At 33.2% G+C, this 16,231-nt stretch overlaps 1 protein-coding gene across 1 annotated transcript in view; it reads left to right on the forward strand.

Annotated features, from left to right (window-relative positions):
- LOC150106394 (uncharacterized protein ZK1073.1-like) overlaps window positions 1-16,231 on the forward strand; it is a 247,633-nt gene that overhangs the window by 220,414 nt on the left and 10,988 nt on the right. The window contains exons 9-11 of the mRNA XM_090392419.1: window positions 11,489-11,598; window positions 13,386-13,424; window positions 13,752-13,887. Of these exons, the coding sequence (XP_090248545.1) occupies window positions 11,489-11,598; window positions 13,386-13,424; window positions 13,752-13,887 (285 nt within the window). The remainder of the gene's footprint in view (window positions 1-11,488; window positions 11,599-13,385; window positions 13,425-13,751; window positions 13,888-16,231) is intronic.

A 16,231-nucleotide genomic window follows, 5' to 3' on the forward strand; every position in this document is an offset into this window, starting at 1 on the left:
GAAGCTCTGATATTGGTATTTTTTTCTTTGAAATGAGAACTATTCTATAAATGAAGAAGACTTCTCGTGAGCGCCAAACAAGGAGGATGCCTATGGTAACATTTAAGTGTCTTCTTGGTTTCCTCATCCCAGCTAGAGCCAAATATAATATCATTAAGTGAGTTTAATTTCCTAATCTGAGTAGTCATAGGATCATTAGCAAGATTAGTACGATATACGGAATAGTCACGTAGCATTAAAGTTAATTTTCTATAGTACTCATATCGATCTTGAACTAGTAATTCTTTACCCTTATCAGCTTTAGTAATAATAAAATTATTGTTTCTCCATAGAAGCCTTCATTTCAGGGTAAGACAAATTCAGAGGTGGAACTTTGGACTTAAAAGGATTTACGCGTTTAAGAACGAAGAAGGTTGGCTACATCTGAAGAAATATCAAGTAGCACTATGTCAATCTCTAGAACAGCGGTCAGTAAACCTGCTGCTCCGGAGCCGCATACGGCTCTTTGAATGAATAATTGCGACTCTTTTCGTTATTAAACAATCTATTTTTGAATAATACAAAATGAATGTTATTTATTAAATTAGAAACTAAAAACCCTAAATATAGCATTTGCAATAAATTAAGGACATTTTACATTTAATCAAGGACATTTTGCATTTAATCAAGACATTTTGCATTAAGTCAAGGATATTTTACAATTGAAAATAGTACATGCGATGCTGAAAAAGTTAATACTTTCATGTTTGAACTCTTTGAAATCATACGCGATAATCCTTTTTTACATTCGTCTTGGATTATCATGCATAATGCAAGAATTCATAAACCCACTGATTTGTCAAATATTTGTTTTAATTATTCATGCCAATTAAAATTACTTAAGTTATGTTTTATGTTGTTTTAATTTATTAAACCAAATACGTCACGCTAGGCGAGCACACAGTAGCGGTTGCCTGTCTGAATGCGCCCATTGTCTTTGCATATAGTGCAGGTGTGGTCTGTAAATCTGCTCACTTTGTTAAAATAAGTAAAGGTTTTGTAGTGGACGTTGCAGTGGTCTCATTTACTGGTGATTATGTTAGGTAACGTGAATATTGTAACATTAAATTAAATATTAACAAAATAAAAATATTTTTATAGTATTTAAAATGTCAGCAAAGAAGAGAAAGATAGAACAAAAAAAATCGGGAGTTTAAAAGTGAATGGACCGAAACCTACGCATTTGTATCACAGCAGGATTTCCAATGTGTTTAATATGCTGCCATGAAAAGCTTTCAAACAATAAAAAATCAAATATACAAAGACATTTTTAAATAAACACGTACAAAACGAACCCCGTGGACCGCACAAAATATTTGGGAGGATCGCATGCAGGCTGCGGACCATTGGTTGCTCATCACTGCATGCGGCTCCCTAAATTTTTTTTTCTTTCTTCTTCTTAACATGGAATTTAGAGCAAGTAGCCTGTTCCGGTCTCATGCCATCTCTTTCTTGGTCTTCCGATTCTTCTTTTTCCACTTATTTTGTATCTGTATAATATTTTTGGTATTCTGCTGTTGTCCATTCGATTTAAATGTTCTAGTCATTTTTGTTTATACTGTTTATTTTTAACAGATATAATTTTAAAAATGGCTCTTCACTCCAAAAGGGTTTCCGACCGCTGCTCTAGAACAAAGTCCATTACATGAATAACGTTTGGTACTATTGCAAACTCCGTACCATTAAAAGCGAGTTTAATTTTTCAGTAGAAATAGGCAAACCGGAAATATTAAAAACTTTATTGGGATCTTCACTGGGTGAAAAGAAAGGCTGATTATGACTACTTGATTGAATTTTTTTTAATAATTGAATTTTTATATAAGCTTTTCTCGAGTAGATGCAAATATTTATATTTGTCTGCAGAAACAGCAGGGATACGTTGCACTACTTCAAATTAATCCGGAGATTGAGTTGCAAATATCCCATCGTGAACATATTTAATTTCTATGCTCTACAAAAGATAAACTTCCGCTTTAGGCTCACCCTATAGTCTATCAAATTCCTTGCCACTAGGTTATCATATTTTGGCCAAAGGTAGATCAGCGGCCGTGCGTCGTGATGAACATATAGACTACATTAAATTCAATGAGCCTGAACAGTTAGGACTTGCAAAACACGCTGTCTCCATCAAATATGGCCTTTGTAAGAAGATTAAGGTTCTCCATAAGTGTAATTATCTCATGGAGTACTTACATAAAGTTGTGAAACTTTGCTACATCGTTTGAATCTAACAGAAGTGAAGGACTGAAATTATCTTTTTATGAGAAATAGTACTTCTCCACAAGTTTAGGAAATAATTACTTATTTTTTAATTAATCCTCTCTCGTTAATTAAAGTTATTTTATTAGAATTTAATGTATTTAAGACCGTGTTACTCTATACCATGTTCGTGTCGTTCACTCGTTGTCATTTGAATCTTCTGGTTTGAAAGTCATACTGAGGATACCCATGGCGAAAAGTCTATGGTAATAAAAATTAATTAAGTAAAATATGTATTAAGTTTAATCGATTATCATGGCTTACATTCTAATTCGTCAAGTTACTTATTGGATCCATTGCCTCCTCCTCCTCCTCTGCATCCAAAATAATAAATGTCCTTTTCTGTGCCAGTCATTACCTCACCTCTAAACTCCCAACACTGTATAAACCCAACTTCCCCCATACATGTTCTCACATATGGAATAGTGAAATGATAACCCCCCCCCATTCGCTCACAGACTGTCTTCGGTCACTTTCTCTTAGAGTTCTATTTCCACCTTATTATGCCTCTTCTGCAGGTATTTTCATGGACGATGTTCCGCTGAAATGGCTGCCACCATTAATCTGCTTTACTTCGAGATCGTAAACATACGAGCAACTCCTTGCAAACATCCATTCAGTGTCCAGCTCCATACAGAAGCAACTTATCATCCTCTTTCATTCCATCTACCATTGTGCATTTGAAGTACATGGAATGAAATGTTCGCGATTTTTCCCCTTCAGGATAAACCTACAGTTGTTCAAAAACTTAGCAGGTTCCTTCTTTCTTCTTAGCTACCTGCCCACGTACAACGCTGATGTGCTATAGTTTTGTAGCATCCTGTTTGTTGGGGGGGGGGGGGGTATATAAAAAACAAATTCTTATTCAATCGCTATAGAAATTCTTAATTACACTTGATGTAATAAGTTCGAATAGCCAAAACACAGCTATAATTTTTTTCTGACATCGGTTTCTATGTTCATGCCTTTGTGAGTGTTCATGAGCCTGAATTTGTGGTTTTATTCTGTGAATTCTAATTAACGTCTTTCATTCAAATTAAGTGAATATTGAATCCAACATTATTTCAAAGCCTAATAGAGAAACTACAACAGTTTCGTGTCGAATATATAAACTATAAAAGTTTCGGTGGATCCAAGCTTAAACAAACCTTCCATGACAGAGGCAACTCGTAGTAAAGGTGGGTAAGATCCGATCACTATCCTTAGTATTTCCCATAATGTAAAACACATCTCCTAGCGGACATGTATGATGTTATACATTATAGGGGGGGGGGGAACTACCCAGACTGATTTCGACCTTTTTTGAATGTTCAAGTACAGGTCAAACTCCAAAAACTCAGCGTTGTTCCCCTCAGTAACAGGCTCACCCTACCACTGAGAAGAACTCTCAGAACCGGTTGGCTCTACACCGTGGCAGACTCACCCCACCACCGAGCAGAGCCGCTCATTTGTTCATATCTCATCTGAGGGGTAACAGCAACAGCCGTGCCTCAGTTAACTTCATGAGTTACAGCATTGATATTCATTACCCCCTACCCCACCAAGACCTGGGTGACAGCAACAGCTGAACCTCAGTTAAAACTTCATGGGCTACAGCATTGCCATTCATCACCCAAGCTTCCAACCGGTTTCGACCTTTTTTGAGGTCTCGTCAGTGGGAGCCAAACCCAGATGTAAATACTCAGGTTGTAGTGATGCAGAACTTATACTTTATCATACGAGTTGCCAAAAAGTTGTGGCTCTCTTATGTCAGTAATTATTGGTGCCTTTTGTGATGTGACATCGTTTTTTGGCAACTCGTATGGTAAAGTATAAGTTCTGCATCCCTACAACCTGAGTATTTACATCTGGGTCTGGTTCCCACTGACGAGACCTCATGATGTTATACATTATGAGGGGGGTCACTAACCAGACCTCGAAACCGGTTTGGTTGGTGATCCCCCCCCATAATGTATAACATCATACATGTCCGCTAGAAGATGTGTTTTACATTATGTTAAATACTAAGGATAGTGATCGGAGCTTACTGCATCTTTACTGCGAGTTGCCACTGTCATGAAAGATTTGCTTACGCTTGGATCCGCCGAAACTTTTATAGTTTTTATATTCGGCACGAAACTATTGTAGTTTCTGTATTCGGCTTTGAAATAATGGATTCAATATTCACTTAATTTGAATAATTGTGCATCGCCGAAGTGAAGCCTTTTGGCGCTCTTATTTCCGTAATGTCTTTCATTTTGGTTTGATAACACAACTTGCAGCAAGCAATGTTGCGTTTCTTTCGGCTATATAAATCATCTCTGACCAACGGAAAGGCACCAAATTATAAAAAAAAAGGTTTGAATTTTACATACTAGATACAAAATAATCAGTTCAGAAATCAGTCAGGGAGTTTCATTTTTCTCTCTTATCACCCTGACTAGTTTGCAACCAGCAACGGTTTCTTGGGAGAGATGAAAACCCTGATTCGAAAACACCTAATAGATATTGAAACTGGCTTAAAAACCCAAAAGAGGTGAAAATCGTTAATAAAGGAGTTATGCTTGAAATTAGTTATTGGTCCTGTTATTTTTCTGAACTACTTGTTCAGAAAATAAAATAAAAAAGCGCTAAGAAAGAGATCTTTGAATCTGTAGTTAAAAACGTATGATAATCATAAAACATGGAGTGAAAAATATCTGAAGAGGTAACACACACACACACACACACACACAAATATAGCCCCGTTTCAAAATGGATCTGCAATTATCAAATGCATAGTTTTTGCCTTCTCATAATTAACGAAATAGGTCAGCATCACTTCCAATACTGATTTGCAAAATATTTAAGATTTATCCCTCAGTAGAGATGAATCTGTAAATTAAATTTTAGAGGAGCAAATATATATTATACAAGAAAAAGAGCATGATATCATGTCTTAATTCAATAATAATCACATTTATTTTATTTTCTGCAGAATATCGAATGCAAGCGACTGTTACTTGATTGCATATAAATAAAACGCATGTCAGGTCTGTTTTCATTTCTACGAATGATTTTTTTTTATTTAGAATTTGCGTTATTCCTAAAAGAATGTGGCTTGCTCTCCTGTTAACCCAACCCCATGATATCTGCAAGTGATAATGTCTGGCAAGCAATAACTTGCAGCAGTCATGATTAATAATTAGTAAAAGTTAATGTTGAATGCAATGCTATGCAACAGCTGATTAAAATTTTTACGTAAACTTAAACAGCTTTTTTATAGTTTTTTTAACAATATATATATATATATATACATGCTTAGAAATGAATCTGTTTTTATATTTTATTATTCTTAAAACATATTTAACCTATTCTTCATTTTTGATAACATGTTTTCTATTCTAAATTTAACATAACTAGTATACTTAATTATTTGGAATACCAAAAAAGAAAAAAACAGAAGAAAAATATAGTACGTTCAGAAATTCTTTAACAGTAAATCTTAAGGTGGAAGAATTTATTTAATTCATTGATGATTACATAATTCTTTTACAATTATTATAATTATTTATACTTATTTATATTTAGATTTATGAATAAATATAAATAATTATGATTTACTCATAATTATAACTAAGTATAGATATAGTTAATTTATAATTATAATATATTGTGTAATTTTAATCACAATGCAAACAGAAAATATTATAAAGAAAAGATGTAAAAAGTCAGAAGATAACATTCAATTAAGTAGTACAATGCCTGTTTTCTCATAATAATGTTTTCAAATCCATCTGCACAAAAAATTCTCTACATTCACATGTTAGGCTATTTAACTTCCTTGAAAACATTTTTTATGAAAATGATCTACCAAGGTATTTTAGATGATCAAATCATCAGCATATCAACAAAATAGAATACTTGCAAACAAAATTAAAAGCATAAAAAGAATCGGATAATTCCACAGTGATTACTGTATCATTCCAAAAACTGCACTAACGGCAGTTATTCATTTTAGACACCATTATACTATTTCCACATATTTCTATATTACTGGCCTACTTGGACAGCGTCTCTATTCACAAACTAATAAATCGCGCATTCGAATGTAGGTGCGAATGCTTTTAGGTAAGAAACGAATTTCATCGCCTGGTGTCAGACTATGGTCTTGCTTACTTGGGGGGTTTAAGCGGCTCGAGTCACGAGTATATGGTCACCCTTAGCCTACTAAGAGTGTTGAACGCACGATACGCTTACAACTTTTCGTGGGTGGGATTCATATAAAAAAATAAATAACCTAAATATATCAAAGCACTTCCAGAAACTGGAAAGTATACTGAATTCACAATAATAATTGCATTCCTTTTTTTTTTTCAATCTCAGTTAAGTTATCATTTTATGTATTTACTTCAGCACTCTTCATTCGACAAAGAATAACGGTTTGGGGTGATTATCTGTTAATGTCGGATACAGTAATTTGCCTTAAATATTTTGCAGTGGGAATATGTCCTGCTTAAATTAAATATTTTCCAGAAAACTCTTATAATTTTTGAAGGCATATTACAACAGCGGCGCGTAATGCAGTCAGTAGAACGACCGTGGCTTCTGGTTGAAAGACAGGTTTTAAAGCTGAGAGATTGGAACTAGTTGGAACTATGGTGTAGAAAACTAAAGCCACAAGTCGTATTTATATCATTTAATAACTATCTGAGTTCTTCATCTAGTTTATTTGTCTTTTGCCAGAAGAAAAACCCTACCGTTGGCTAGCCGATTCAGCTAACTTCCTACTGAAAAGTTCTTATAACGGTTCTTTACATTCATCTAATTCTTAATCATTCTCTATTCCTAAACGATGTTGTCGAGAATCGAAAGACTGAAACGCAGTTCGATCAGTCCACGGTTTTACTTCAACATAAACAGCAATTATACTAGGGGTATCTTTGTCACTAGACTTTCTGGCGCATGGGGAAAAAATAATAATCAATGGAAATCATTAGCTCATATGTTCTGAATGTTCGGAAATATTCTAAATTACATATCTCTAGCACTGCATACTTATTTCCATTTTAGTCACGAACGAATCGAAAATGAGTGCTGGTTTTGCAATTAGTCCAAAAATGAATTTAAAGTGATACCGGCTGCATCTACTTGATTAGTATGAATATATAACGGAAAACATAAGCGATTAAATTTCTATGAGTGAGTGAGTGAATCTTCATAGTGTCATTAACAGGGACCAAAAAACTCTTTAATCGATAAAATTGGTCATGAGAACATTGAAGTTCATTTCAAACAGTGAAAGATTAAACACCTATGGTGCAATGGTTTCGTCGAAATTTAGATGACTGTGATGCTCCATGTCCAAATCTTGCCACAAAAGCGATGAATATCTAGCTGATTTCAACCGAAGCTAAGTTAAAATACACACAATTAATAGACATAATCGCTGTTTTTTTTTATTTTCATATGAAAAAATTATCTCGTCTGCATCATTATTTCTTGAACATGAGTAATGAACGGCTGATTGCACAAAATTCTCTGCCAAACAATTATCTAACACACACAAGCACGCATCACTCATGCACAATTCTTAGAATTTTAAGAATTCTTGAAAATATTTTATCTTTTTTAATATTAATGCTTCGTCAACGTGTTAAAAATTCCCTATTATACTGTTCCTATAAAGTAATGTGAATGCCTGTAAAGCTTTCAAGCATTCTTAAACGACATAGAATTCTCTTACAAAATACACTATACCGAATTATCTCTTACACTATACCGAATTCTTTAAATAGTACAAATGAGCATCATTTTGAGAAAAAAAAAGATTATAATTTCGAGTAATTATAATCTTTTTACTATTTACTAGCTAGAGGATTTCTGATTGGTTATTTGATGATTTCTTGGCACAGTTATAATGCCAAAATGTGTCATAAATAGTAATCGTTTAGCTTGTGTTCTCTAAACAGCGAATTGACTCTTTAAAGGAGTTAATTGGAAAAAAGGAGTTAATTGACTCTTTAAAGGTCAATTAACTCCTTTCGTAAGATAAATAAACTGAGTTGCTGATGGAAAATCCTAATAACTCCTCTTGAAGTCGACCACCAAAGTACTAGATGGAAAACTATATAAACTTTATTATGCCAGCTACTGTAGGTACATCAGTTTCGTGTTAGCAACTTTTTTGTGGAAGAAGGATCATTTTTACTCACGATGTTGAGTTTTTCTCTTTCACTGAAGCATTTTGAAAAATTCATGAAAATATTTTACTTTTTTAGAAAATACTTAATATGTTGGATTAGTTACTCATCTTTGCAGTGAATTGATCACTGCGAAGATAAGTAACTAATCCAACATATTAAGTATTTATGTATTTTTTATTATTCTTAACAATAAAAAATACATAAATCCACTCTTACATTCAATGTTTTTCTTCTATATTTCTTTTGATTGTGATTTTGGTATTTCAAGCAGCTTATTTAACCTATCCTTGGATAAGAGCGATAAAATTTAATTGCATTTAATATGATGAATCTTCAATTGTGTTTAGATTAGAAGAGTGCAACATTAATCTCAACTTCTCTGTTTGTTAATATATGTTTGTTAATATATGATAAGAGCCTGTGTAGCTCAGTGGATGTGGCGTTTGCGCTCCACGGCGCTTGGCCGCACGAAGGAAGACTTGGTTTCGAGTCTTGTCGGCGACTAGAGGAAATTTTTCTAAGCCTTTTTTCGACCGGTTCCCGAGTTAGTCGATCTCTGGCACGGGCAAGCGGGTTTTTCCTCCCGGAAACTCGGGTTTTTCGTCCCGTAAACTCAAGAAACTCGACCGTAGAACCCACATTATTTCAGACATTAAATATATTGTGTTAGGGTTAGGGACCACGAGATGGCGGCACATTTGAGCCGTCTCTCTTCACTGTGTACCACTTAATTAGTGATAGCCTTGGGCCATCTATCTCTGATTGGTACCAGTGGAGATTGAACTGCCCACTCAGTCTCCAAAAGTTAGATAGGGCTAAATGGCCTCGCCTACTCCCGTATACGGGAATAAAAAGGCGTTAGCTGGTTTTTTTATTTTTCCTCTGTTTGTTAGTGGCGGTTGGTCATTATATTGGAAGCAATTAGACTGTCGAATATTACTTACTTAATAGAGATCTATTTTTGTTGTTGTTATTGTTCCTTTATTGGTTTTAGTTTTGTAATTGTTTCCTTATAGATGTTATTAATGAAGATATAGTGTTTGTTAGGATAATGAAGAGCCATCTTCATTAGATTAATGAAGAGCCATGGTATGTTGTCAATATTGTGAGCCGCTGGTTGCTGCCTTCAGATTTAAGAATATATCTCGTACATTAAAAAAAGTATACCATTGTTTCCGATATTATTTATACAGTATTTCTAAATCCCGTTTTGATATGCGTATGGAGAAGTATTAAGAAACCATTCCTAAATTATCTACAAATGTCAGAAAAATATATAAAATTGTTGAATACATACATATCAGTTGTGATGAGACTTAAATTAGCAGCGGTCAAACAGCAAGATAATAAATAAATGGCTACTTATTTACAAAGGCATAAACACTACAATTAGATGCTGATTCTAAATAACAGTGGGGTTTACAATATTTCCTCACGACGATCATTGCATTACTCCCATTATTATCCGTAGTCATCATACCCACCCAAATTAAATTAACTATTCCTCTGAATAACTTACTTTTGCAGGAAAAATTAAATTTCTTGTCCTTTTTTTTTCAACTGATACCTTATTGACAATAATACTGACATCTCTGAAATATGCTTATTTTGCAGTTTGAAGCTGTGTGAAAAGTAACCAAAGGGGAAAGAGATCTTCAAATGTACTACCTGAAAGCGAGGGAAGTTTGCCAGCCCAGAAAGTACTGCCTCCTGGCTAAGAGTGAACACAAGTTCCATAACTTAACAGAACCCTGAACTAGTAACTAACTTCCCGATCATATTCCTAACAATGAGGGGCTATCAGTTTTCTTTGGATCGAAAATAACATTCTCGAAGTTTCCAAAATTCGCAATACAAACGTTGTAGAAATATTTTGAATTTGCAGTGTATTTATGCTGCATAAAAATGCATTAATATCTTAATATTACAATATTAATAAACACTGAAGATACAAGACTGAATTCTATCTAAAATGAAGCACGCGAAAATAAAATATGGTCAGTATTTATAAGAGGGGAAAATGATCAAAAAATAATTCCTGCAAGTTCAGGATATACTGATCTCAAGTGATCATCTGATCTGTTAATTCTTCTTCTGATAAAATCTTATGATACCTTAAGATTGAAAACATGAAACTGGTTTATATACCCTAGACATATATTTATGCCTATTTTTTTCTCGATTGTAAATTTTCCGATAGAAAGAAATTTAATAAATATTCTGAATACCACTTTTGACTTTTGATTAAATTCCACCAGCCCAACTCAGACTTATTAGCATCAGTTCGAATTTTGCGGCATTCAAAATGAGTTTGCTTTCATTTCAATACGAAACATCCTCAATTTATGGCGTAATATATAAACCTTCGTTATCGAGTGCTCCCATACTGATGTATGGGAGTTGTCCCATTACTCATGTATACGAAATGGCTTTATAATTAATATAAAAGGGTTTAAAAGTATAGCTTTAATGAAACAAAATAAAACTATAATGCTTAATATAATATAAATACTGTCAAAAACGTTTTAAATTCTACTAGGAGCGATAAAAAAAAACATATAGTTACTATACATATAAAGTTAAAAGAATGACTCGTTCCTGTCTAACTGTCTCTAACCACTCCAAAATAGATTCAAAAACACAGATAAATATTATTTGTACTGAAGATACAGCTTCGTTTAGCATGCAACTAAATTTTTTACGCCCGGAATTTTAAAGTGTTCTCCTTAGATTTTCTGGACTACTCTGAAACATTTTACTTATGAATAAGAGCATGTGGACCAAATATCAAATAACGTATATTATAAATGCCTATTTATTAGAAAGAAAGTTCTACCACCTTAAAATAATCATTATATTTTGTATTAACCTATTTTAAAACTAAAAATATAATTCTGCATAATTCCTGTACAGATGTGAAATATTTCTAAATTTAAACTATACCAAACCTAAAAAGAAAATGATCATTTCCATATTACCAATAAAATCATTTTTATATTTAAAGCGTGATTATCTCCTTCCTACAGCAACTAGAGACTGTTGACAACAAGGAAAAACTTATCACGGATTATACTGAGAAGCTCAAGAAGAGGATTAATCCGCGAAATCTACGACGTTATGTGGAAGCATACATGAAGTAAAGGATTTATTTTTGTTTAGTTTGCATAAAATGCTGACTTTTTGTGGTTTAGAAAATTAAATGCTCTCCTTAATGAACATTATTGAAAGGAATTTCTGTGGGAAATTTAAAATATCTGAAACACGAATTCTTAAAAAGCATTAAACGTGAAAACAGCAGCTAAATTAAAAATTGCGTTTACTTATATAAATTTTGAGAAATTTAAAATTAGCATCCAGAACTTGAAGACATATGTATACCATCATTAGATAATGACAAATGTCTTTGTCCAATTAATTTCCTTTCGGGGGAGGGGGGGTGAATTACATGGTGTTTTTAAAAATTCAATAAGCTTACTTCTAAATTGTGCAGGCGAAAAGGAAATACTTATATTTATTTATTTAAATGAACAAAATTCTAAGGAAACTGCTTAAATTCCACTATGGTTATTCTTTGTAACATAAAATTCACATTATTTAAATTAAGGGGATATTAAATCCCACATTGTTTTAAAACCGAATAAGAAACTCAAAGATTGGCTCTTTATATTTAAGTAATAAAATTCACATTTTTTTTTATCAACAGTTTGGAATTAACACTACAGTGCGCCATTTAAAATAATAAGCCAATTGATTTTTGCATGTGGTGTTAAGTTTCCTGATACCAGAACAAAGCCACTAGTAAAAATACGCCAAGTAACTCACAGCAGTCCTAAGAATATTTTTCAAAGTTCCTAAATGCGCAGACTCTTCGTTATGGCACTGTACTATGCTTAAGATATAATATTACGCTTTATAAATTTAAAAATTTATAAATACACATTCTTATTTAGAATGTGTATCTTACAGTACACATTCTTCTTCGGTGAACAGCAAATTGTATTGCATATAAAGAGATGAACTTACGCTAAAAATAATAAAATAAAATAAAAATATAAATAACTGCATGCGAATACTTTCAGTCGGGTGCAAAGAATTTTAATGAAACTGAAATAACAAAACTATATGCGTATACAGGGCCGTCGCCAGATTAGATCGCACCCTGAGGCAAACAATTTAATATCACCCCTGATAGTTATAAGACAAAAATATAGGAAAATCTCCAATTGCTATTTTGTTTTTATTACAAGAAAAACATTAATGCAGAACGATTACATAATAATATTAATTAAATATTTGCTCTACGGGTATATTGCAAAATAAAACTGTTTTTAAGCATTTCTAAATTTAAATTATAAGCTATGTCCGCCTCTATCGATATAGTTGCTAGACCAACCAATCTTTCTTGGGTCATTGCTGTTCGCAAATAATTTTTAATCAGTTTAAGCGGGCGTTAGGCAGGCTGTCTCTATGCTACACCCTATCGACGGAACTGTACGAATATATCTAAACTTGACGAATTTTACCCCAGAAAATAAATACAGACTACTGTCAACGCATTTCTGTGCAATAAAGAAATTATCGCGAAGTAATTACTTCCAACTAGACACATTTAATACAGTGTTATCTAATCCAATGCTCGTAGGTATTGAGATGAAATATTTAGCAGCAGCAAAGTTGAAGAATAGGTAGAAGCTGGTGCAAAATTAAAACGGTGCATTATATATACGATAGATATGGACTTATATAGCAGCAAGTACTATTATCAATGCAAGCAAAGTATCGAATTTCATAACAAATGCATTACTATCATTAATTTAATCTTAAATCAAAACCTTGCTGGCATTATCACAACAATCAATGAGTGACTAAATTAAGCCAAATGTTTATTTACAACCGATACATTCAATTTTTTTATGCTTTCAGCCGTAAGGACATTATGGGACTAGTGGAAGCTCACCTAAGGTAAGCAATGCTCAAGTACCTATGCCTTTATTTCTTCCCCGTTGTTGAACAATCTCTCCTTTCTGGTTCTTTAATTCTCTTCTCGATTTTCGTTTATTCTGGTGAAATTTTGCCTTGCCAACTACCTCTGAAGATATAAAAAGTTTTTTTTATATCTTCACAGGAAGTTGATATTTATTATATTACAATATAATGAATATCAACTTTTTTATATTACAATACTAATCCTTGTCTATTCCATTTTTTTTCCTTTTGACTATGTTAATTTACTACTAGTTCATAAATAGTTAAACTATTAAGACAGATTTATTTCTTTTTTTTTTTCAGAGGCATGGATGTCTTGCTGGTATCAGGAGGGAAGGCTGCACACACTCAAGCAGTATTAAGTATGTATATGAAAATGGACAAACAGAAAACCTCTTTCCTTAAAGTAGACAGCGTTGGTGATGTCCTGGCTGAAGCAGTACGTAGTTCATTTACCTTTAAATGGTGTAGTTTTTTAAACGCTACACTTTTTAATTTACTTTTTTAGTGCTGTAGAATTTTACTTAAAAAATAAAACATATGACCAGAACATGCCACGCAAAATATATGAAATACAGCAGTTTTGTTTCTTTCTCGATTTGCACGCCAAAAACATTAAGAAAGTAGAAATTTTATCTCGTCGGTTTTATCATATATATAATTTTATCATAGCCACATTTCATAATCTTTAGATGAGGAGTGCCTATATGATGAAATGGTAAAAACCCTTAACAATATATGAAAACACTGCTACCCAATTGCATAATTGCAGTATGAACTAATACAGTTGACAATTCATTGCTATGTTTGTCTCAGAGTTCTTGTACTGATTTAGCCTGTTAATATACTAGCAGTAAACGTATACTCTGCTTTTATTAATAATCTGGACAACTGTATGGGCTTACGCTATGTTTACCGCCATTGACATTGAGTGTCCTATATGTCTTGTTATACAAAGAAAGCTTCTTGGAAATCGCAATTGTACTTCCTGTAGGAGTAAATGATTACTGAGCTCCAAATCCCACTTTATACCATGCATCCTTTCGCTGGTATATTTAGTTAAACCCCCTTTTTTTTCTTTTCTTTTGTGTTTAACAGCCTACTTTGTATCCTGACTTTCCAAGTTCAAATCATTGATATGTTTCCTCGTTTCTTACAAGAAACATTCAGGCTTGTCATGTAGACTTATTGTTATTTTATGCTAATACTTCAAAGGAAGGAAGGAAATTTGGACTGCAAAGCCCTAAAGTCGAAGCTGAGAAGAGACTTGTTTCTCCGGTATACTACTTAGGAGTGCACAACTTGCACGTGCAGCTAAAGTGCTATTCGAAACGCTCCCCCGAAAAAATTTCACGTTAAGATTTTCTTCTTCTTCTTTTTTTTTCTTCTTATAGTAGTGATGGCTAACATTTTGCAGAGAGAGCACTTGACTATACTCGTACATGAGCGAAATTAGAGGCGAAATGCAGCATGGAAAAGATCGTGGTCCTCTTGTAAGTCCATCCAAGTGTGTGTGTGTGTGTGTGTGTGTGTGTGTGTGCGTGTGCGTGTGCGTGTGCGTGCGTGCGTGCGTCCGTGCGTCCGTGCGTCCGTGCGTGCGTGCGTGCATTCCATCCTCCCACTCATTTCGCAAGATTCAACAAAGTTCTCCTTTCCTTCCTCCGCCATTTCAAAGTCATCTACTGCATCATATGCAGTAGATGACTTTGGATTATGCATAATATTTTAGGTAGCTGTATAGAGTCCATCTTACATACATTAATGCAAGATGAACTCTATACAGCTACCTAAAACATTATGCATAATGACATAGACCTTTAATTAAACATCATAGTATGATGGGTAACAAAAGAAAAGTATATGAAAAACAGGCATGCCAACTTAAGGTAATATGAAAAGAACAGAACTGAATTACCTCTTAAGTGTTTGTTTAATGGTTTTAATTGTTATTTCAATTATTTCATAAATAACATAATCATTACAGAGATAAACAACTCCACCTCTTAACCTATTGTTTAAAACCGTCATCACTACGAAAATTAGAAATTAAATCACATATTAAAAATCAGTTATTTAGACAAGCATTGCATGTTAGCAGATCTTTAGACAAGTTTAGATATTAAGGATGAATTTGCTGCATATTCATTTTGAAAATATAGTTTATTGTATAATGACTTCTGTGAATGGGTGTTACTCCAATGATTGCTAATGAGCAGGTAGGAAACTTATACTATGTATCCCTGCTAACCTCATCCAACGTTAGACAGACATTCACTTTACAGATAAAACCACGATGTAATTACTTTTATACAAAGATCTTTTCATTGTAAATCAATGTTTCGGAAAAAATAGCAGCTTGACTTTGAAAAACAAAAATTGCGGTGCTCTGTTTTTATACATAAGCATGCTACTTGTATTTTTAGTTTAATAATTTAGAGATCTTTCTCGATTCACTCACTAGTGAAAGAAAGTTGATATGTAATAAATAACATATCAAACTAAACCTTAGAAATAATAGTTATGTCACTATGTAATACTACTATAAGTTATAGTTACACCACTGGTATAACAATAAATTGATAAAGGAATTTCGAGCTAACATCGTATTTTATTACTCATAACATAAAATGCTGCTAGAAAATTGCCTTTTGACATAGCTGTTTTCAAAAGAAATATTTCATTTCTAAAAGCGTTTAGTGTTTTGAATTCAGGAAAATATGAACTGATATTTTTAAGAGTTCTAAAAAATGTCTGTTACTTGAATCGATATTAATTATGCACGC

The sequence above is a fragment of the Typopeltis vanoorti genome, chromosome 5 (assembly GCF_054136105.1).
Source record: "Typopeltis vanoorti isolate ZY-2024b chromosome 5, IOZ_Tvanoo_1.0, whole genome shotgun sequence".
Lineage (NCBI taxonomy): Eukaryota > Metazoa > Arthropoda > Arachnida > Uropygi > Thelyphonidae > Typopeltis > Typopeltis vanoorti.